A 22,227-nucleotide genomic window follows, 5' to 3' on the forward strand; every position below is an offset into this window, starting at 1 on the left:
ATGAAAGTGAAAAACTGACAGGCAAGTTAAAGTGTATGTTCACAAATGCCAGAAGTTTAGCAAGCAAAATGGGGGAGCTGGAGGCCTTATTACTGGAAGAAGATATAGATATAGTTGGTGTTGCTGAAACATGGCTGGACTCTTCCCATGACAGGGCTGTAAATCTACAGGGTTTTACACTTTTTCGGAAAGACAGGACAAATAGGAAAGGCGGTGGTGTATGTCTGTATGTGAGAAGCGATATGAAGGTGAGTGTGAAAGAGACAATAGTGTGTGAAGACTGTGAGGAGGTTGAAACTTTGTGGGTGGAACTAGAAAGGGTGGTAATCACAGAAAAAAGTGGTGTAATCTATAGACCCCCCAATATAACTGAGGAGATGGAAGGTCAGCTATATAAACAGATGGAGCGGGCTGCACAGGCGGGTACTGTAGTGATAATGGGAGATTTTAATTACCGGGATATTAATTGGTGTCATGGTTCGGCTTCAACTGCAAAGGGGAGACATTTCCTCAACATATTGCAGGAAAAAATTTTGTGCCAGTTTGTGGAAGACCCGACTAGAGGTGAAGCTCTGTTGGATCTGGTCATTTCTAATAATGCAGATCTTGTTGGCAATGTCAATGTTCGTGAAAACCTCGGTAACAGTTTAACAATATAGTTACATTTTACCTATACTGTAAAAAACAAACACAGGCTGGGAGGGTAACAAGTATAAACTACTAAAATCAAGCCCTACATGGCTTACACCTTCTGTAAAAAGGGCAATACATGATAAAAAAAAAAGGGCATTTAAAAAACACAAATCTGAGGGTACAGCTGTAGACTTTTTAAATTATAAAGAGCGTAATAAAATCTGTAAAAATTGTACAAAATTAGCAAAAATACAAATTGAAAGGCAGGTGGCCAAGGATAGTAAAACCAATCCCCAAAAATTATTCAAGTATATAAATGCAAAAAAGCCAAGGTCTGAACATGTGGGATCCCTAGATAGTGGTAATGGGGAGATTGTCACAGGGGATCAAGAGAAGGCAGAGTTACTAAATGGGTTCTTTAGCTCTGTATATACAACAGAAGGAAGAGCAGCTGATGTAGCCGGTGCCAGTGCTGTTAATATATCAGTTGATATACTGAGTTGGATGAATGTAGATGTGGTCCAAGCTAAATAAAATAAATGTGCACATATAAATCTCCGCGAGCGAAGGTGTTGGTGAACGGGGTCCTGTCCCCTTCCTTTGGCCTCCATAGGGGCACGAGGCAGGGGTGCCCACTTTCGCCACTTCTTTTCGCATTGGCAATTGAACCACTGGCTCTGAACATTAGGAGGGATCACACATATATGGGAATTAGAATAGGGGACAGACTGGACCGGATAGGATTATATGCGGATGACATGGCGTTGTTTATGGCAAACCCCAATGCCACCCTTCCCAGGGCCATATCCCTCATTAACGCTTTTGGAAGGTATTCCGGGTTACTAATTAATTGGGCCAAATCGTATTTGATGCTTTTGAGGCAGGATAACTGTGGATGGGACACCCAGTTCTGCGGACTGTCAGTACAACCAGAGTTCAAATATTTGGGGATTAATATTGCTAGGGATAGTTCTAGATCGTATGGGTTAAATGTAGCGCCCTTGGTTGCGTACCTAAGGGATAAAATTCAGGTGTGGAAAGGTCTGCCTCTGTCAGTGGCAGGACGCGTGAATCTATTAAAAATGATAGTACTGCCGAAGTTTTTGTATGTGTTGGAGCATGTGGATGTGTTGGTGCCTAAAAGGTTCTTTAAAATAATAAACTCGCTATTCGCGCCGTTTGTATGGGGGGGGGGGGATCTAAACTCAAGCTGTCGATTCTACAGAGGTCTAAAGATGAGGCCGGAGCTGCGTTACCGGATGTTTTTCTATATTATTTGGCGGGTCAGCTCAGATACTTGACTTCTTGGGTCTCCCCCCCCTAACGACCAATGCTGAGTGTCACCTAGCAAGGGTGTTGGGCTTAAAAACCCTATGGCCGATATTGGAGCCGCATGATTTTAGACACCGTTCCCTGTTACCCTTGCATAAGTTGGCCAGAGGAGTTTGGCAACAGGCTAAAGAGATCTTGGGGGTTGTGGGGGAGAACCCGCTGTGGGACAATCCAAGTTTTTCACATTTGCACGGGATGGTGGGAAAACGTTACTGGTCCTCTAGAGGGGTAGTTGCTCTGTCACAGTTACTAACGGAAGACGGGATGGTCATGACGGTGAGTGAGATTCGGGCAGCATTCAATATACCACCGGGGGATGAATTATATTGCATACAACTCCATCATGCTCTATTAGCACAATTTCCACTGAACTCCGTGACGTATTCTAGTTGTGATTTGGTGGGGAGGTTGAACACGCCGTCTACACATGGAGCCATTTCTCAAATTTATTCTTTTCTATTGGAGGCTAAAATGCGAGTGGAGCCCCTGTGGCGGAGGATAAGTGGCGTACACTAATTCCACAACTCACAGCAGAGGAATGGAGGGAGGCTCAGGGTTCCCATTTGCTGGTTTCACCAGCGGCAAACAATAAATTAGTGCAATTGTTCATTATCCACCAATGTTATTTGACACCCATAAGACTACATCGTATGGGAAGAATGGCGTCCTCACAATGTCATAGGTGCGGAGAGACACGGGCAGATTTTATTCACCTAATATGGGGTTGTCACTGGATTCTTAGCTTTTGGGAGGAGTTGGTTGCATTATTGACAGCAGTATTGGGGAGGACGATACCTTGCAGGCCGGAGGTGTGTCTGCTGGGACTGCTCAATGAGGAACAATGGTCGATATATGAGAGGACTTTCCTCAGAGAAACACTTTTCATGGCAAGGAAGGCGGTGGCCATGAGATGGATGGCAGACAGGGCCCCGACAGTAGCGCAATGGCGTAAATTAGTCAATGACATACTTCCATTTGAGAAAATAGTGTATAAACACCGGGGGAAACCGGCTAAATTTGATTTGATCTGGAATGGGTGGTGCTCATCGAATCTCACTCACTGTACAGTCCAAGGGCTATCAGCTGCTCTGATTCAAGCTGCGGGCGGGAGCGGGTAAAGAGGTCGGGAGGAGGACACGTCCAGGTGCTTCGTTTTAGGCCATACAAGGAGGATAGGCGCGTTAGGGTAGAATATCGAACTGTGGGCATATTCATACTATTGTGATGTATAAGACTAAAAGTTTTGATAGAATGCTTGATTGATCTGTATTATGTATATGTGGTCTGCGAACCACGGTTTAACACCATGGGTACCTGCGAGTATCCCTTATGTATGTAATGATGTTTCTGACATATGTACTATTGAGTGTATAATGTTATCCTGATGTATGTGATGGTTTGACTCTGACAGTTACTTTTAATAAAACGAGTTTAAAAAAAAAAAAAAAAAAAAAAAATGTGCACAAGGCCCCGGGACCTGATGGGTTACACCCTCGAGTTTTTAAAGAGCTTAGTTCAGTTATTTCTGTCCCCCTCTTCATAATATTCAGAGATTCTCTAGTGACTGGTATAGTGCCAAGGGACTGGCGCAGGGCAAATGTGGTGCCTATTTTCAAAAAGGGCTCTAGGTCTTCCCCGGGTAATTATAGCCCAGTAACCTTAACATCCATCGTGGGGAAAATGTTTGAGGGGCTATTGAGGGACTATATACAGGATTATGTTCCAAAAAATAGTAAAACCGTGCTGGCTGTCACTTATAATACTAAGGACAAAAGTTGTCAAACCAACCTGATTTGTTTTTATGAAGAGGTGAGCAGAAGCCTAGACAGAGGGGCCGCTGTGGATTTAGTGTTTTTGGACTTTGCAAAGGCATTTGACACTGTCCCTCATAGACGTCTAATGGGTAAATTAAGGACTATAGGTTTAGAAAATATAGTTTGTAATTGGATTGAGAATTGGCTCAAGGACCGTATACAGAGAGTTGTGGTCAATGATTCCTACTCTGAATGGTCCCCGGTTATAAGTGGTGTACCCCAGGGTTCAGTGCTGGGACCACTATTATTCATCTTATTTATTAATGATATAGAGGATGGGATTAATAGCACTATTTCCATTTTTGCAGATGACACCAAGCTCTGTAGTAATGTTCAGTCTATAGAAGATGTTCGTGAATTGCAAGCGGATTTAAACAAACTAAGTGTTTGGGCATCCAGTTGGCAAATGAAGTTTAATGTAGATAAATGTAAAGTTATGCACCTGGGTACGAACAACCTGCATGCATCATATGTCCTAGGGGAGCTACACTGGGGGAGTCACTTGTTGAGAAGGATCTGGGTGTACTTGTAGATCATAAACGAAATAACAGCATGCAGTGTCAATCAGCTGCTTCAAAGGCCAGCAAGATATTGTTGTGTATTAAAAGAGGCATGGACTCGCGGGACAGGGATGTAATATTACCACTTTACAAAGCATTAGTGAGGCCTCATCTAGAATATGCAGTTCAGTTCTGGGCTCCAGTTCATAGAAAGGATGCCCTGGAGTTGGTAAAAATACAAAGAAGAGCAAATAAACTAATAAGGGGCATGGAGAATCTAAGTTATGAGGAAAGATTAAAAGAACTAAACCTATTTAGCCTTGAAAAATGACGACTAATGGGGGACATGATTAACTTCTATAAATATATTAAAGGACGGGTGTCGCAGATTTTTTTTTTTTTTTATATAAATTGTTTTTTAGTGTGTAATAAAATAAATTTTATTTATTTGTGTTTTACTTTTTTATTTTTTCTAACTTTTACTTCACTATGGGGGCTGCCATTTTTTTTTTTCATCTCTGTTTGTGTCGATTAACGACACATACAGAGATGGAATAAGGCACATACATCCCCATAGAGAATGCGAACTGGAGCCGTTCCATTCACTATGGTGTAAGCCGTCTGTGTGGGAACGGCGCACGCGCCGCTCCCACACAGTCCAAAAGGAAGGTCTTCGGCCGAGCGACATCCAGCACCATTTTCATGTGGACCGGAAGCCGCGGCCGGACAGTAAGATGACTTCTTCCGGTCGCGGCTTCCGGACATGTGATTAGAAGCAAGTACTAGGAGCGGACGGAGAGAAGGGAGCGGCGGCGGCAGGAGCAGGTAAGTTATGTCTGTGTTTATTCGTGTTTTACTGTGTGTGTGTGTGTGTGTAATCCTACTACACTGTGTATTCGCTCAAAAAATGGCGGCACACAGTGTAGTAGGATTGAACATTCAATCCCCTCCTTTCCCCTAACAGCCGGGAGAACAGCCCAGCTAGTAGTCGGCGGGATGGTAATGCAGGTAAGCCAAGACAATTGATAGTCGTAGGGGATTCTATAATCAGGAAGACGGATAGAATAATTTGTCGCCAAGACCACCTCAACCGAATGGTTTGCTGTCTCCCTGGTGCCAGGGTTCGGCATGTGGTGGAACGGGTGGACAAATTGCTGGGAGGGGCTGGTGATGATCCAGTTGTCGTGGTCCATGTCGGTACCAACGACAGAATAAATGGTAGGTGGAGGAGCCTTAAGAATAATTTTAAAGAACTAGGCTACAAGCTGAAGGGAAGGACCTCCAAAGTAGTATTCTCAGGAATACTGCCTGTGCCATGCGCATCACAGGAAAGACAGCGGGAGCTCAGGGAGTTAAATGCATGGCTGAAGTCTTGGTGTAGAGGAGAAGGATTTGGGTTCCTAGAGCACTGGGCTGACTTTTCATTGGGGTACAAACTGTATTCTGCAGATGATTTGCATCTAAATGGAAGGGGGTCCGCTGTGCTGGGGGAGAGAATTCTAGCTGGGGTGGCGGAGTATTTAAACTAGGGCTGAGGAGGGAGGTCAATGTAGAAAAAAAAGGGGTAGCCAGGTTAGAGAGGGGTCAGACTATATTGGTGGGGGGAGAAACAGAATGTGGGGAGAGGACTAGACAACAAGATAAGGAGATCCTTTCGTTACAAAACATCAGTGTAAATAAAAAGGACCGATTAATGTCAAATCACATTTCTGATAATAAAAGTGAAAAACTGACAGGCAAGTTAAAGTGTATGTTCACAAATGCCAGAAGTCTAGCAAGCAAAATGGGGGAGCTGGAGGCCTTGATACTGGAAGAAAATATAGATATAGTTGGTGTTGCTGAAACATGGCTGGACTCTTCACATGACTGGGCTGTAAATCTACAGGGTTTTACACTTTTTCGGAAAGACAGGACAAATAGGAAAGGTGGTGGTGTATGTCTGTATGTGAGAAATGATATGAAGGCGAGTGTGAAAGAGACAATAGTGGGTGAATACTGTGAGGAGGTTGAAACCTTGTGGGTGGAACTAGAAAGGGAGGTAAACACTGAAAAAATTACTTTTGGTGTAATCTATAGACCCCCCCAATATAACTGAGGAGATGGAGGGTCAGATATATAAACAGATGGAGCGGGCTGCACAGGCGGGTACTGTAGTGATAATGGGAGATTTTAATTTCCGGGATATTAATTGGTGTCATGGTTCAGCTTCAACTGCAAAGGGGAGACATTTCCTCAATCTGTTGCAGGAAAATTTTATGGGCCAGTTTGTGGAAGACCCGACTAGAGGTGAAGCTCTGTTGGATCTGGTCATTTCTAATAATGCAGATCTTGTTGGGAATGTCAATGTTCGTGAAAACCTCGGTAACAGTGATCATAATATAGTTACATTTTACCTATACTGTAAAAAACAAACGCAGGCTGGGAGGGCAAAAACATTTAATTTTAAGAAAGCCAATTTCCCCAGGATGAGGGCAGCAATTCAGGATATAGACTGGGAAGAACTAATGTCAAATAATGGAACAAATGATAAATGGGAGATTTTCAAATCTACTTTGAGTTATTATAGTGCAAAATGTATTCCTATAGGTAACAAGTATAAACGACTCAAATTAAACCCCACATGGCTTACACCTTCTGTGAAAGGGGCAATACATGACAAAAAAAAGGGCATTTAAAAAATACAAATCTGAGGGTACAGCTGTAGCCTTTGTAAAATATAAAGAGCTTAATAAAATCTGTAAAAATGTAATAAAATTAGCAAAAATACAAAATGAAAGGCAGGTGGCCAAGGATAGTAAAACAAATCCCAAAAAATTCTTCAAGCATATAAATGCAAAAAAGCCCAGGTCTGAACATGTAGGACCCCTAGATAATGGTAATGGGGAGTTGATCACAGGGGATCAAGAGAAGGCAGAGTTACTAAATGGGTTCTTTAGCTCTGTATATACAACAGAAGAAAGAGCAGCTGATGTAGCCGCTGCCAGTGCTGTTAATATATCAGTTGATATACTGAACTGGATGAATGTAGAGATGGTCCAAGCTATATTAAATAAAATAAATGTGCACAAGGCCCCGGGACCAGATGGGTTACACCCTAGAATTCTTAAAGAGCTTAGTTCAGTTATTTCTGTCCCCCTTTTCATAATATTCAGAGAATCTCTAGTGACTGGTATAGTACCAAGGGACTGGCGCAGCGCAAATGTGGTGCCTATTTTCAAAAAGGACTCTAGGTCTTCCCCAGGTAATTATAGACCAGTAAGCTTAACATCCATCGTGGGGAAAATGTTTGAGGGGCTATTGAGGGACTATATACAGGATTATGTGACAATAAATAGCATTATAAGTGACAGCCAGCACGGTTTTACTAAGGACAGAAGTTGTCAAACTAACCTAATCTGTTTTTATGAAGAGGTAAGCAGAAGTCTAGACAGAGGGGCCGCTGTGGATTTAGTGTTTTTGGACTTTGCAAAGGCATTTGACACTGTCCCCCATAGACGCCTAATGGGTAAATTAAGGACTATAGGTTTAGAAAATATAGTTTGTAATTGGATTGAGAATTGGCTCAAGGACCGTATCCAGAGTTGTGGTCAATGATTCCTACTCTGAATGGTCCCCGGTTATAAGTGGTGTACCCCAGGGTTCAGTGCTGGGACCACTATTATTCAACTTATTTATTAATGATATAGAGGATGGGATTAATAGCACTATTTCTATTTTTGCAGATGACACCAAGCTATGCAATATAGTTCAGACTATGGAAGATGTTCATGAATTGCAGGCAGATTTAAACAAACTAAGTGTTTGGGCGTCCACTTGGCAGATGAAGTTTAATGTAGATAAATGTAAAGTTATGCATCTGGGTACCAACAACCTGCATGCATCATATGTCCTAGGGGGAGCTACACTGGCGGATTCACTTGTTGAGAAGGATCTGGGTGTACTTGTAAATCATAAACTCAATAACAGCATGCAGTGTCAATCAGCTGCTTCAAAGGCCAGCAGGATATTGTCGTGTATTAAAAGAGGCATGGACTCGCGGGACAGAGATGTAATATTGCCACTTTACAAAGCATTAGTGAGGCCTCATCTAGAATATGCAGTTCAGTTCTGGGCTCCAGTTCATAGAAAGGATGCCCTGGAGTTGGAAAAAATACAAAGAAGAGCAACGAAGCTAATTAGGGGCATGGAGAATTTAAGTTATGAGGAAAGATTGAAAGAATTAAACCTATTTAGCCTTGAAAAAAGACGACTAAGGGGGGACATGATTAACTTATATAAATATATTAATGGCACATACAAAAAATATGGTGAAATCCTGTTCTTTGTAAAACCCCCTCAAAAAACAAGGGGACACTCCCTCCGTCTGGAGAAAAAAAGGTTCAAGCAGCAGAGGCGACAAGGCTTCTTTACAGTGAGAACTGTGAATCTATGGAATAGTCTACCGCAGGAGCTGGTCACAGCAGGGACAGTAGATGGCTTTAAAAAAGGGTTAGATAATTTCCTAGAACAAAAAAATATTAGCTCCTATGTGTAGAAATTTTTCCTTCCCTTTTCCCTTCCCTTGGTTGAACTTGATGGACATGTGTCTTTTTTCAGCCGTACTAACTATGTAACTAGCCAGGATAAGGGAGGGGGGATTCTGTGAGCTCACTAGAGCGTGTTTGTCTACACCAATTTTGCAGCATAAAGCAATGTGGTTGCTTTACTACATGCCAATGCTGCAATTTTGGGAATTGCTCCCTCTAGTGACCAGTACAGGGAAATGTTATAAATTAGAATCTAATTTATAATATTTCCTGACTTGTGAAAAAAATAAAAAAAAATAAGACCATGTCTAATCATGTATATACTAACTGTTAAACTAAGAAAAAAATAATTATATATATATATATATATATATATATATATATATATATATATATATATATATATTTCTAGCGAAATTACTTTTAATAGCACATACAAAAAATATGGTGAAATCCTGTTCCATGTAAAACCCCCTCAAAAAACAAGGGGGCACTCCCTCCGTCTGGAGAAAAAAAGGTTCAAGCCTTCTTTACTGTGAGAACTGTGAATCTATGGAATAGCCTACCGCAGGAGCCGCTCACAGCAGGGACAGTAGATGGCTTTAAAAAAGGGTTAGATCATTTCCTAGAACAAAAAAATATTAGCTCCTATGTGTAGAAATGTTTACCTTCCCTTTTCCCATCCCTTGGTTGAACTTGATGGACATGTGTCTTTTTTCAAACTTCTTTTAGCAAGCAATTCATATATCACATACACCGGCCCCCACTTGGTCACCCACAACACAGTAAGTCAATCCGGTTTTGTAACTCCACTTGATATACAAACCACTTGTTTTACAAGCCCACTAGAGCTTAACAGACGTCAATTTTCTGAAATGTACATAATAGCCCCTTTATCTGACTCCCAGTCCTAATAACACACTGTGAGCATAAACATACAGTACATATGGGGACACTAATGTGATCTTCTACATTACGGTTTTCTTACCTTCAGCTTGGAAATCATGTTCTTTTCCGAGTCATCAGACACACTCTTGTTAGTGAGAAGTCTTCGGGCTAAATGTTGCTTGTAATAACGTTCAAATACATCTTTTTCTTGCATAAATCTAAATAGGACCATTGCCTTGTCCAGTATGGATTCTACTTCCTGTTCGGTCAGCTTTTAAAGAGAGAAACACAGGTATGTAAGCATTTAAGTATCAAAAGCGAGGGACCGTATGGGCCTTTTGTGAGAGACCTATATGACGTATAGTCATGATTAAGCGATTCTGGGCGCGGTGCTGGTGGGATCTTCATGTAGAATTAGTGGATAGGACATTCTCTTACAACTTGTTCTGGGATTGGAATGGGGAATGGTTTTGAATTATAATGTTCTAAGGACTTTGACAGCCTAGAAATTTTATACTTGAAAAACGCTGATGTGATGTCATATATAGGTTTTATTAGGACTACTAAAATGTGCTGCGAATTCTAATTTTCAATCCTATGTCTATATGGACGCATTGTACCACCTCATTTTTGTCATATTCTGGAATATTTTTGGAAGGGAGGGATGGGTTGGGGTTTTTGTATGTTTTGTACTTAAATTTAATAAAAAAAAGAAAAAAAAAAAAGGATCAAAAGCAGACCATTAGCTCCTTATCACACTCGTGATCTATCCTGCGGTCTAAGGAAAGAGTAGTTCTCTGCATCGGAAGTATACAGCGGTCATTTGAAAGCATGGTCTTTCTGAACCATTTGGATACAGAGAAGTCTTCGTGTCCCTGTGGTTGTGGGCAGCACAAAACAGCAATGTGAGCCGCAGGTTGTGCACTCCTGGTTTAGAACGTCTCTATCTACTAAAATAAATATGACCAAATACTGCCAAACGTCCAAAAGTTGACAAGAATTTCTTCCAGAGCCTTCAAAATCTCTCCAGTGATGCTCAGGACACATCTGGAATTCCCTTTGTGCAGCACATTTGCCTTTCCCCTCTATGCCACAATACCCCAACTCTCATCCGCCCCTACCCACATTCATTATCTATCAACCAATCGTTATCAATTATGACATGTATAACTAGTATCAACTGATCTACTGCACTTACTCCTTTGACTCCTTTTTTCAGTTTGTCATCGATAAATAAGGAAAGATATTCAGGAGACCTGGAGTTCAGATTAAGAAAATACTCAAAGTCACCAGCAATGGTTTGCTTGAAAAGACGGTCATTACTAAAAGATTCTTGAAGGAACCGATCAAATCTGCTCTTCAGGTCAAGAAGACCCTGTAGATAGTGAAATAAACCAGGAAAATAATGTTATTACCGATTCATACAAAAAAAATAATCAATATTAGTACATTCCATTGCTCGAAAGGTGTAAATGCATTCATAACAGTGTATTTCCTTTAAAGGGGTATTCACATCTCAGTCATTTATGGCATAACCCCTGTTCTCTATATAGGTTCAGGTCCCAGAGCCGAGACCCCCATCTATCAGACACTTATATCATATCCTGTGGATGTGCGAAAAATGTCTGAGATGTGAAAAATTCTTTAACCAGAGAATCATTGAAAACAGAGAATTTGTTCCCCTGTGTTATATACTTCTATTATTGGATCCTATTTCTTTATGAACAGTGGTGGATCTACTGCTTATCTTTGATGACAAGCTGCAGGAAGCTGTGGGAAATGTAACCCATTCATTCAGCGCATCAGTGTATATCAATATACCATCAATGCTTTAAGCTGGCGATAGAATACTTTTGCTAGCGACCTGCACCGATCTTGGCGGGATCTGCCTAATTTCACATCTCCTGGTGGGCCCTGACAGTCCGTGTGCTGTCAATATCTATAGAAGTTGACCGAATGCACTAAGGTAGTGCATCTAGGTTCAAATACACCTCTGCAAAAGATAAAATGTGTTGCTTAAAAAAATGGCTTTATATTTAAAGGTTATAGACACTTGTCATGGGGCAATGATATTTACATGTCAGTAGTTACCTCAAGTTAAAAATAGTGGCACTACATTTGAGGCTGCAATCTTCATTCATATTCAGACCGCCTGATATTCCATTTACAACCTGCTTCTAGTTTCAGACTTCTCTCCTGTGGTCACGTCCCGCCTAGTAATACGTGCTCTGTGAATGCGGGAGGCTGCAGCCTTCCCTAGCGAACATACTTTAGCACAGCTTCATTCCTGTGCTGCTTTCCTCTTTTACACCCCATAAGGGATCTCTTCTTCCTTGTGCTGACACAGACACCAATGCGAAGGTGTGTGTGATCTCTCCCCCTGCAGACTGCAGTATTAGCCTTCCTCCCTATCTATATTTTGACTGTATGTGAACACGGGGTTGATTTCCGCGCTGAAATCCGCTAGTCTGTACAGACATGTCAGAAATTTTTCGCACAGATTTAAACTCTGCGTCAGTAAGAGAACGGGGCTGATCAGTGTGGGAATCTGTAGCAAATAAATTGGAAATTTGCGTAAAAAAATCTGCAAGTAAAGTGGAGATTTCCCTTAAAATCCACCTTGGATTTTTCGGTCTTAAATACATATCGTGTGAATATAGCGTCATACTGACCACTTGTATGATCTGTCCTCCCTGAAAACTTATATTGTCCTCTCCCTCCCTTCTCCACACTCTGATCTGCAGTGTACAACCGCCTTCCCCTCCCTGCTGCTGCTATCTGTAACAGTAAAAGAGAGGGGGGAGAGCAGATGACCTCAGGCCCAGACATGAGCCGTGAGCTGATGATATATGTCAGAAACAGCAGCACAGCCAGCTATGTGAAAGAGTTGCACAGGGAGTCGGTCACCAGAATGTCCGTATTAAACTAGTAACCGTGTAATGTAGAGGAGACTAACCGGTTTCTAACGTTTATTTTCATTTTCTGCTTACTGCCTCCTTTGTAGAGAAATACCCTTTATTAACTTTATGCTAATGAGCATTTAGGTGCAATGAGGGCGTTACCATTGCACCTAAATGCTCTTACTTTGCTCCCCAGTTCAACCCCCCTCCCTTCTTACATTGAATCACAGGGGCCAGGCAGGGTAATGGGCACATTCATGCCTGGCCCCGTACTATCTGTAACGCGCACGCGTCCCTGCTCTTCACTCGGCGCATGCGCAGTACAATCTTTCTGCTAGACGTTCTAATCGTCAGTACTGCAAATGCGCCAAAGAGCAGGGATGCGGCTCATGCCCAGTTGTGCAGCTTAAAACATCAAGCAGAAAGATCGTACTGCGCATGCACTGAGTGAAGAGCAGGGATGCGCGTGTTTTACAGATAGTACGGGGCCAGGCTTAAACATTCCAGTTACCCTGCCTGGCCCCTGTCAATCCATGTAAGAAGGGAGGGGGGTTGAACTGGGGAGCAAAGTAAGAGCATTTAGGTGCAATGGTAACGCCCTCATTGCTCCTAAATGCTCATTAGCATAAAGTTACATAAAGCATAAAACTGAGTTCTATGCAAAGGAGGCAGTATGCAGAAAATGAAAAACGTTAGAAACAGGTTAGTCTCTTCTACATTACACTGTTACTAGTTTAACTGACATTCTGGTGACCGACTCCCTTTAATGAAGACTATTTAGAAAGTTGTCTAATTTTGCATTTAGGAAGCAAATTAAGATTTTGGTGAAAAGGTGTACATAGTCTTGAACAATAAAACACACAAAAAACACAACATAGTGGGACAGATTGTAATGGGCTAAATTGTAAATTTCCATTTCTCAAATGACTAGAATACGATGCCAGATTATACCAACCTGTATATAGTCAACAGGATTCTTTCCTTCCCCTTCTTCAGAAACCAGTGCTTTGCCCTGTTCTCGCAGATATAGACTCATACACTCACACATTGTCTTTAGGCCGTTTGGGACTCTACTGAACAACTTGTACATACATGCCAGATCTGAAAGAAAATGTCAAAGAAAGACAGAAATAAAGATAAAACAAAAATGGATAAAACCTTTATGTATTTCCCTGAGGGAAAATACTTGGACTCCACAAGGCAGTTACCCCAGGAGCCAAGTTTCCAACCGGTGTTAGAAGAGATCTCAGATTTAAGAATGTTGTAGCCTCACTCCTCACCTAATACTTAAGGTGGCCATACATTTTAAAACGATAGTTTGGCCAACAGCTGGAACTTCCAACTATGCAGAGTGTGCATGTGTTCTCAGGGAGAAAGCCGCCATACACATTAGCTGGCCGGCCGGTCCCACCGACATCCAGCTATTGTGTATGGCCTGCTTTAATCTGCCTATCAAATTATGCCAGCAGATCCCTTAGCTTCAGGTGGGAGCTGCCAGTCACAACTGTGTGTGTGCACCATCAAGCCCTGACAGAGTTTTATTGTTGGCCAAAAAGATCATAATTATTTTTTTTAAAGTTGATGCCTTATTGTTTCTCTATGGGATGTGCAGTACCGGATGTGTCCAGGAGGTTTGCCAACCTAAATATTTTTTATGGAAAACGTATCAAAAAATCACAGACTACCAATATTTTTCATGGACAATATAGGAAACCATAATAAATAATAAAAGATAAGAGATCTATGTTCACTGCCCAGAAAACTGACATGAACACATTAGCTGCTGGTACTGTGAACTGTACAATAATAGGAATTACAATCACAATAGTCTGTACAAGCAGATGCCGTTTTAATAAAGATCCTGGACACATCTACTTTTATTTCCCACGGATGCTGGAATAAAGTCCCCTACTTGTGCAGGCTGTCCAGGAATTTACAGGCAGTTAGGAACTGCTCTCTGCCTATGGTCAATTTTAGCTTTGTAAGTCCTACCAACATCTTATCATTTCCCATCTAGAGAAATAACCACTAGAGGGCTCAGTTGAACTTTCATAGACACTTGCAAATACAAATGATACTTATAGTAACCTGCATCTAGAACAAAGCTGCCTTTAAATAAAAAAAAAAATTGGTAGCCCTGCCAAATTTTTTTTCTTTTTTTTTGTGTGTACAAGAAATTATAACCTTCAACAATAATCAAAGCCGTCTACAAGGAATAAGTACAATGCTCCAAACAGCCAGTGAACTCTCTGCTGTACACGTCGTCTATGGAGAATGGTAGTAAAATACCCTGCGCAGTAGTAGCAGGAAAGCGGGCAATCACCAATGACAAACCCCTGAGCACGCTCCGTAGAAACCTGGTGGGCTGGTGCAGCCATCAACTTCTACTTTAGTGGATGTCCTTACTATATATTAAGTAATAACCGATCTGACAAACCACATATCCCACAAGCTTTTATTTTCTTTAAAACCCTGATGAGATGTTTTAGGGGAGGATAATCAAAACTCAATCAACTCCTCTGGAATTGGTTTTAGCAAAAAGAGCGCGCTACCGGAGAGGCTTTGATGCCTTCTTGAAATCAACTAAAAAAATATTTATGTAAATGCATAAAAATAATTAGTTGATCGTTTATCCAGTCAAATTGCTGCCCAGGGTCAGGAAGGGTTGAATCTAATTTTAGGACAATTTGGCCAATGCCATATTACCTTCTTCTGGAACAAGCGTAAACTAGGATCCCTTTTTGATTTCTCCTCCGAACACCTTCCATTTACAAATAAGAAGGAGAAATGGAGAGCTCAGCTTCCGTGCTTTTTAAGAGGGTGTCCAACCGGAACGTTACAGCTCCTCTCCCAGTGGGGAATAGGACACAGACAAGGGTGGCCTAGTTGCCACAACCCCATTGCAATGTGATTTAGAAACGTGTTGCGTACCTTCCGTCTTGCCATTTTTCAGCATATGGACGAGGCCAGAGTTCTCCATCTCCACAATAGTCTTCATGTGCTTGGAGATGAGTTCTCTCTCCACAACCTTCACAATAGGTTCTTCTGTGGATTTGTCTAGGCAGTGCATGACTCGTTCTATCTCTTCATTTATTCTAGCCTCTACTTTCTTTATATACACTGAGGCACTGTTTTCCGCTAAAAACTTCTGGCTTTCCATCTGTGTAGAAAACAAAAGCTTGGTTAGGATTTGATCATTTGAAAGACAACCCTTTGGTTAAATGCAAGGAGATTATAGAAATATTTTTTTACAAAATGTGACAGGCAACAAGATGCTAGCCAAAACACTTTAAATCTGCTTTAAGCCCCAGGCACACGACCATAAAAATCGTCCGTAATTGTGGAGCGCAATATCAGACTCATTCACTTCTATTGTCCATGGACACCTTCCCGTTTATGTACGGGAAGGTGTCCGTGCCGTAGAAGTGTACCGCAAAAGATAGGACACTGCCTATATTTTGCTTTTTATGGGCCGGGCTCCCATACTTGTATGGGAGCATGGGCTGAAAATGCGGGTGCTATCTGCGGCCGGCCGTGCCCGCAATCACGACCCGTGTGCATGGGGCCTTAGAGGATAAAATATGCTACTAATATTGACCTCACTCTCGCTTTAATCAACCAATACACTCAGAAAATTATGTCAGCCCCTGCAAGGAGCATTGGTAAGGAAGGTTTCACCAATCTGTATGGTTTCGTTATTAGGAGTTTATTACACAAATAAAAGGGGTATTACGGCCGTAGCAAGTGACAGTATGAAGCTAGTATATAATGTAACTCACTTATTATGTAGGTCCGGTCACCGGTTCCTCAACGATCACAAGTATGAAGTTGAGGCCCCTTTGGATTTCGCTGCACATCACACGCCCCAGTCAGATGTTGTGCAATGAACTGCCACTCAATCCTATTCTATGAATGGGGTTTAGTAGCAGTGCAGGGAAACATTTAATTCTAGCAATCTGTGGGGGTCCCAGGGGTCAGACCACCACCAATCAGTAAAGGATATACTAGCGATACGTTGCCCCTTGCTACTGCCGTAATTTCCGGGCAACTGATGACTCGCTCCATTTCTAGCAGCTTCCTAACAGAATTCAGCACAGTTCAGGGGAAATATTTTATTTGTGTTTCAGCATCCCGAGCTTATGGTCCCAGATCTCCCCTGATGGATCCTGCATCACCACAGGAGGAAATGCGTAGGCAGTATAGGGCTTAATAGAAACACTGACACACCGTTACCCTGATAAGGCCGTCATTTTCGGGATGATCGCCCTTTATTGTACACCACTTTGAGCAATAGCCCTCTAAGGCTATGTTCACACGGAGTATTTTGCCGAGTTTTTTGACGCGGAAACAGCGTCGCAAAACTCGGCAAAAACGGCCCGAGAACGCCTCCCATTGATTTCAATGGGAGGCGTCGGCGTCTTTTTCCCGCGAGCAGTAAAACTGCCTCGCGGGAAAAAGAAGCGACATGCCCTATCTTTGGGCGTTTCCGCTTCTGACCTCCCATTGACTTCAATGGGAGGCAGAGAAAGCGTATTTCGCGCTGTTTTATGCCCGCGGCACTCAATGGCCGCGGGCGAAAAACGGCACGAAAATCGGCGTGCAGGGAGGGGAATATCTGTCTCAAACTTCCATACCCCGTGTGAACCTAGCCTAAGGGTCATCTAGGGAAAGAAAACAAACGCACACAACAAACTCCTGAACTGCGGTAACATAGAAAACCTATTAGTTGTACTTTATGGATTAGTTACTTACATTCATATTAGGTCTACAGTAATATTTTATGAGAACACGATAGTAAAAGTTTTGTACTCTATCTAGCTAATTGTGTCAGAATTAAGCCAGCATGATTAAAAAAAACATTTTCTATTTACATAACATTGATAATGACGTTAATTATGACTATTTCGGCAGAGGAGCTCAACAATGTTTTCAAGCACAGAAAGAACACTATTGGCTTTCTGAGAAGCAATAACAAGAATTGTCATTATCATGTTCATCAGAAATGCTTATCCAATCCTAAATGTTATTTATGGCATATTTTTGACCCATCACATTAACCCTTTCCCGCCGCAGCCATTTTTCAGATTTTCATTTGTTTTTTCCTCCCCACCTTCCAAAAGCCATAACTTTTTTATTTTTCCGTCAATATAGTCCTACGAGGGCTTGATTATTGCGGGACGAGTTGTAGTTTTTCGTAGCACCATTTATTTTGGCATATACTGTACTAGGAAACGGGGAAAAAATTTGTGGGGTAGAAATGAAAAAAAAAAAAAAACTGCGATTCCTCCGTTTTTTGCGCTTCGTTTTCACGGCATTCACTGTGCAATTAAAACAACATGTTAACTTTATTCTCTGGGTCAATACGATTACGGCGATACCAAATATATATAGTTTTTTCTATATTTTACTACTTTTACAAGTAAAAACCTAAGTGTAAAAAATAAAATTTATTTTTTGTCACCAAATTCCGAGAGCCATAACTTATTTTTCCATCGATTAAGTGGTATGAGGGCTTATTTTTTTGCGGGATAAGCTGTAGTTTTTAATAATACCATTTTGGTGTACATGCGACGTTTTGATCACTTTTTATTTTATTTTTTGTGGGAGATGAGGTGACCAAAAAAATAGAGATTCTGGCGTTTACAATTTTTTTTTGTTACGGCGTTCACCGTGCAGGTTAAATAATGATATATTGTAATAGTTCAGACTTTTACGGATGCGCCAATACCAATTATGTTTATTTATTTATTATGCTAGGGGGAAAATGGGAAGTTTTTTTTTTTTTAACTTTTAATAAATATATATTTATTTAGTTTTTACATTTAAAAAAAACAAAAAAAAACGACTTTATTTTACAAATTTTTACTTTTTTTTTTATTAGTGCCCCTAGGGGACTTCAACCAGCGATCGTTAGTACTAATGTATTGCAGTATATCGTGATTCTGACAGGCTCCTATTAAGCCCTGCCGGAGGCAGCGCTTAATAGGAGCACAAAGATGGCGGACCAGGGGGCCTTCATTAGGCTCCCAGGCAGCCATAGCAACCATCACCCCCCGCGATTGCATTGCGGGGGGCGCGATGAGCTGTTAGAGGGGGTCGCCCCCTCTTTCTATCAATTTAAATGCCGCAGTCGCTAACAACATACAGTCGACACCCGCATCGTGTGGAGCGGGTTCACTCCGTGAGACCGTTCCATACTTTCCCTTCCTTGACTTTGGCGTATGGATACGTCAAACTCTGGGAAGTGGTTAAATAACCTTTTGTTTTTAAAACAATAGTCTGAGCCTACAATTTGGATGCCCATTCACAAAATTAAGCTTGAATCATAGCAGAAACTTGAAAAATAAATGAAAACATGTATCCTCTAACCACATACCTGGAAGAACTCTGCAGACATTTCCAAAAATGGTGCTTCAAAGTCTTCTTCATAGACTGACCTTCCTTCCAAACCAAGGATCATCAGCATCTGACATGCATTTCTTATGGCTCCTCTGTTTACAAAATACAATATAGTGTTGGTTGGTTATAGAATATTGTCAAGTACTGTAAAACCAATTGTACACATAAAAAGCTCAAAAGGTTCATAGTTCGATGCATAGCCGAAACAGTCTATGTAGCCTCCATGCAAACTAAAGCGAAATCGACATTCATATTGAATAGTATTAAATCGGGGATCCATGTACTCGGACCCACGCCAGGTCCCTAAATGAGGGCATCAAAATCGCTGAAAGCCATTAGAGCTCAGTTGCCGATTTCCATAATATTGAAAACTCCAGCACAATTCTTGCACAACTGTACCACCAAACTGAAAAGGCAGAATAGTATAAGAATTGTGTCCAAGCTTTGAAGATTAAAATCCTTTTCTTAAATGGTTTGGGAGACCGAAAGACTTAGGTGGCACAGAAGTGAAAGCAATGTCATATTTCCAGTTTTGGGGTGTAGACTCCTACAGGACGGAGTAAAGACAAAAATCGGAAAAAGAGATAAAGATATATTACATTATTCACAAAGATTTCACATTAGCTGACCATATCTAAAAAGCTTCACGTGGAAAAACGATTAAAGGATGGCTCACCGTGTGCGAAGGAGAGAGCAATATACGGCTAGAATTCTGGTAAAAATGAGATGGCTTTAAATACGGTAATGATTTGTCTTACGGTCGGCACCAGGTAGTCGTGGAGCCTAGCTTAAACAGGTAGTAGGGGAGGAAAAACACTACCGATAGCCACTTGCACCTTGGGCAGAAGAAATTGCTCTTTCCCAGAAGCGCAAAAAAAAAAAAAAAAAGTAGAATAATCTACAAAGTGAAAAATAAAAAAAACCACATAGGTCTCCAGTACATTTTTCGCAACAAACACGGAGAACAAAAAGTATTAGGCCTCACGCACAAAGGCGTTTATTCCATCTATGTGCAAGTGTGTGGCTCTTCCTGTACCTTCGCATGTTTCATACATAGAGGTGTGCTCCTTCAGATGGCGTGTGTGCAGCGGTACTCTCCTCTAGAAGCATTGCTTTTAGGGGAGAACAGCTCCATCCATAGGAGCCGGACATCCTCTGTGTAGTCTCTACAGACATGTACGAGGCCTAAAACGTAACCTAGGTGTGTGCATACAGATGAGGTAGCAATGCATTTGTAAATGCTTAAAATAGACACTTGGGGAGATCTTATCAAAGCCAACGCAAGGAAAATATGGAGAAGATTCCCATAGCAATCAACCAGGTTTCTGCTTATATTTTCTAAAGAGACTCAAAAAATAAGACCCGAGCAATTCCTACAAATATTCCTTTGTACCAATATTGATAAATCTCCTACAACGATGGATAAAAAGGCCAGCGCTCCAGCAGTCCTCATAGTAAGGTAAATGTAGCTTTACCAGTTTCTTGTCAAGAAGATAGTTGGGATACCCAAACAGCAGTCGTGTAGGATGTGGGTTTTCCATGAGTGACCCTAGTACGCTTGTTCTGCGGCTCACATACTTCAGCTTTAATAATACATGGGCACTCAAACAATTCTGTGTTACATTCCCTCTTATGTAACTACCCAGAAACCCTACATGAGGAGAAGGGGAAAATGATGAAATAGAAGCACATTTACCTGTCCACTACTTCTCCTTTCCGCTCTCTGGCGATCATGTCTAATAACGTCTGCCGTAGATGATCTCTTATACAGCCGTAGCGTACAACTTGATCACGAAATATTATCAAGCCCAAGTTATAGACATTTTCAACGTTGTTTTGTTGAACATAGACTCTGTCCTAAAACCAAAAACATCAATAGCGCTCACAGTAACTCAAACATAGAAGAGCTTATTTCATTTTAACAGGAACTGTGGGTGAATATCCATCATGCCACAGTGCAATGAGAAACAGTCGGGGTCAGTTCACACAGATTTAATTTATTTTTTTACACGTTTTTGACGCGGAAACCGCGTTGGAAAACGTGCCAAAAAACGCCTTTCATTGATTTCAGTGGGAGGCGGAGGCGGTTTTTTTTACCCGCTAGCGGAAAAAACGCCTCGCGGGAAAAAGCAGCGACATGCCCTATCTTTGGGTGTTTACGTCTCTTGACATAAATGGGAGGCAGAGAAAGTGTATTTCGCTGCATTTTTTTTGCCCGCGGCGCTCAATGGCCGCGAAAAATCGGTGTGCAGGCAGAGCAAAATCTGCCTCAAAATTCCAAACTGAATTTTGAGGCAGATTATCTGACTGCAAAAAACTCTGCGTGAACCCAGCCTTAGGCCTGATATACACAGCAGAGCGTTGTGCAGGAGGCTGTATAGCGGCACAGTCCCCTGGAGTGCCAGTAGTACAGAGCCACAAGGACTGTGTGCTGCTATATAGTGCTCCGTCTGGTGCCGTAGTGTATGTCAGAGATAGATTTTCTCCTATAAGCATTTATACAGAATCTGACAGAAAAAGGAGCCTCTGTATGCCCCATATGTAATCAGAGATACAGTAAGGCTATGTTCACACGGGGTATTTTGCAGGAGGAATATCTGCCTCAAAATTCCGTTTGGAAGTTTGAGGCAGATATTCCTCTCCCTGCACGGTTTTTCGCCCGCGGCCATTGAGCGCCGCGGGCATAAAACAGCGCGAAATAAGCTTTCTCTGCCTCTCATTGAAGTCAATGGGAGGTCACAGACGCAAGCGCCCGAAGATAGGGCAAGTCGCTTCTTTTTCCTGCGAGGCAGTTTTACTGCTCGCGGGAAAAAGACGCCGACGCCTCCCATTGAAATCAATGGGAGGCATTTTCGGGCCGTTTTTGCCGAGTTTTGCGACGCGGTATCCGCGTCAAAAAACTCGGCAAAATACCCCGTGTGAATATAGCCTAAAGCTCCACGCCCCTGTATGGGTGCCCTATAAACAAGGAGAAGTGATATGAGCATCTGCACAAGGGATTAAAGAGGAAATGTAACCTTTTATTAAATTCAAATTGTCTAATAAGAATTGCATTATAAGCGATTTTCACAGGGACTTCCAGGCCCTAATAGCATCAAGCTAGTGCAGCCACAGTGCGGACCCCTGGACTCGACAGGGAGGGTGGAATGAGGTGGGGGGGGGGGGGGGGGGCACTATAGATGCAAAACCGCTCATCCCTTCCAGCTACTTTCCTGAGAGGAGTTTCCCTGATGTA

The 22,227-nt window shown here is 41.8% G+C and overlaps 1 protein-coding gene across 2 annotated transcripts in view; it reads right to left on the minus strand.

The window, feature by feature from the left end:
- Nucleotides 1-22,227, minus strand: part of CUL3 (cullin 3) — a 113,749-nt gene that overhangs the window by 21,513 nt on the left and 70,009 nt on the right. For both annotated transcript variants that reach the window (XM_075861428.1, XM_075861429.1), the window contains exons 4-9: nucleotides 20,689-20,849; nucleotides 18,970-19,084; nucleotides 15,525-15,753; nucleotides 13,549-13,694; nucleotides 10,892-11,068; nucleotides 9,794-9,964 (exon numbers count right to left, since the gene is read on the minus strand). In XM_075861428.1, the coding sequence (XP_075717543.1) occupies nucleotides 9,794-9,964; nucleotides 10,892-11,068; nucleotides 13,549-13,694; nucleotides 15,525-15,753; nucleotides 18,970-19,084; nucleotides 20,689-20,849 (999 nt within the window). The remainder of the gene's footprint in view (nucleotides 1-9,793; nucleotides 9,965-10,891; nucleotides 11,069-13,548; nucleotides 13,695-15,524; nucleotides 15,754-18,969; nucleotides 19,085-20,688; nucleotides 20,850-22,227) is intronic.

Source organism: Rhinoderma darwinii, chromosome 4, assembly GCF_050947455.1.
Source record: "Rhinoderma darwinii isolate aRhiDar2 chromosome 4, aRhiDar2.hap1, whole genome shotgun sequence".
Taxonomy (NCBI): Eukaryota; Metazoa; Chordata; class Amphibia; order Anura; family Rhinodermatidae; genus Rhinoderma; species Rhinoderma darwinii.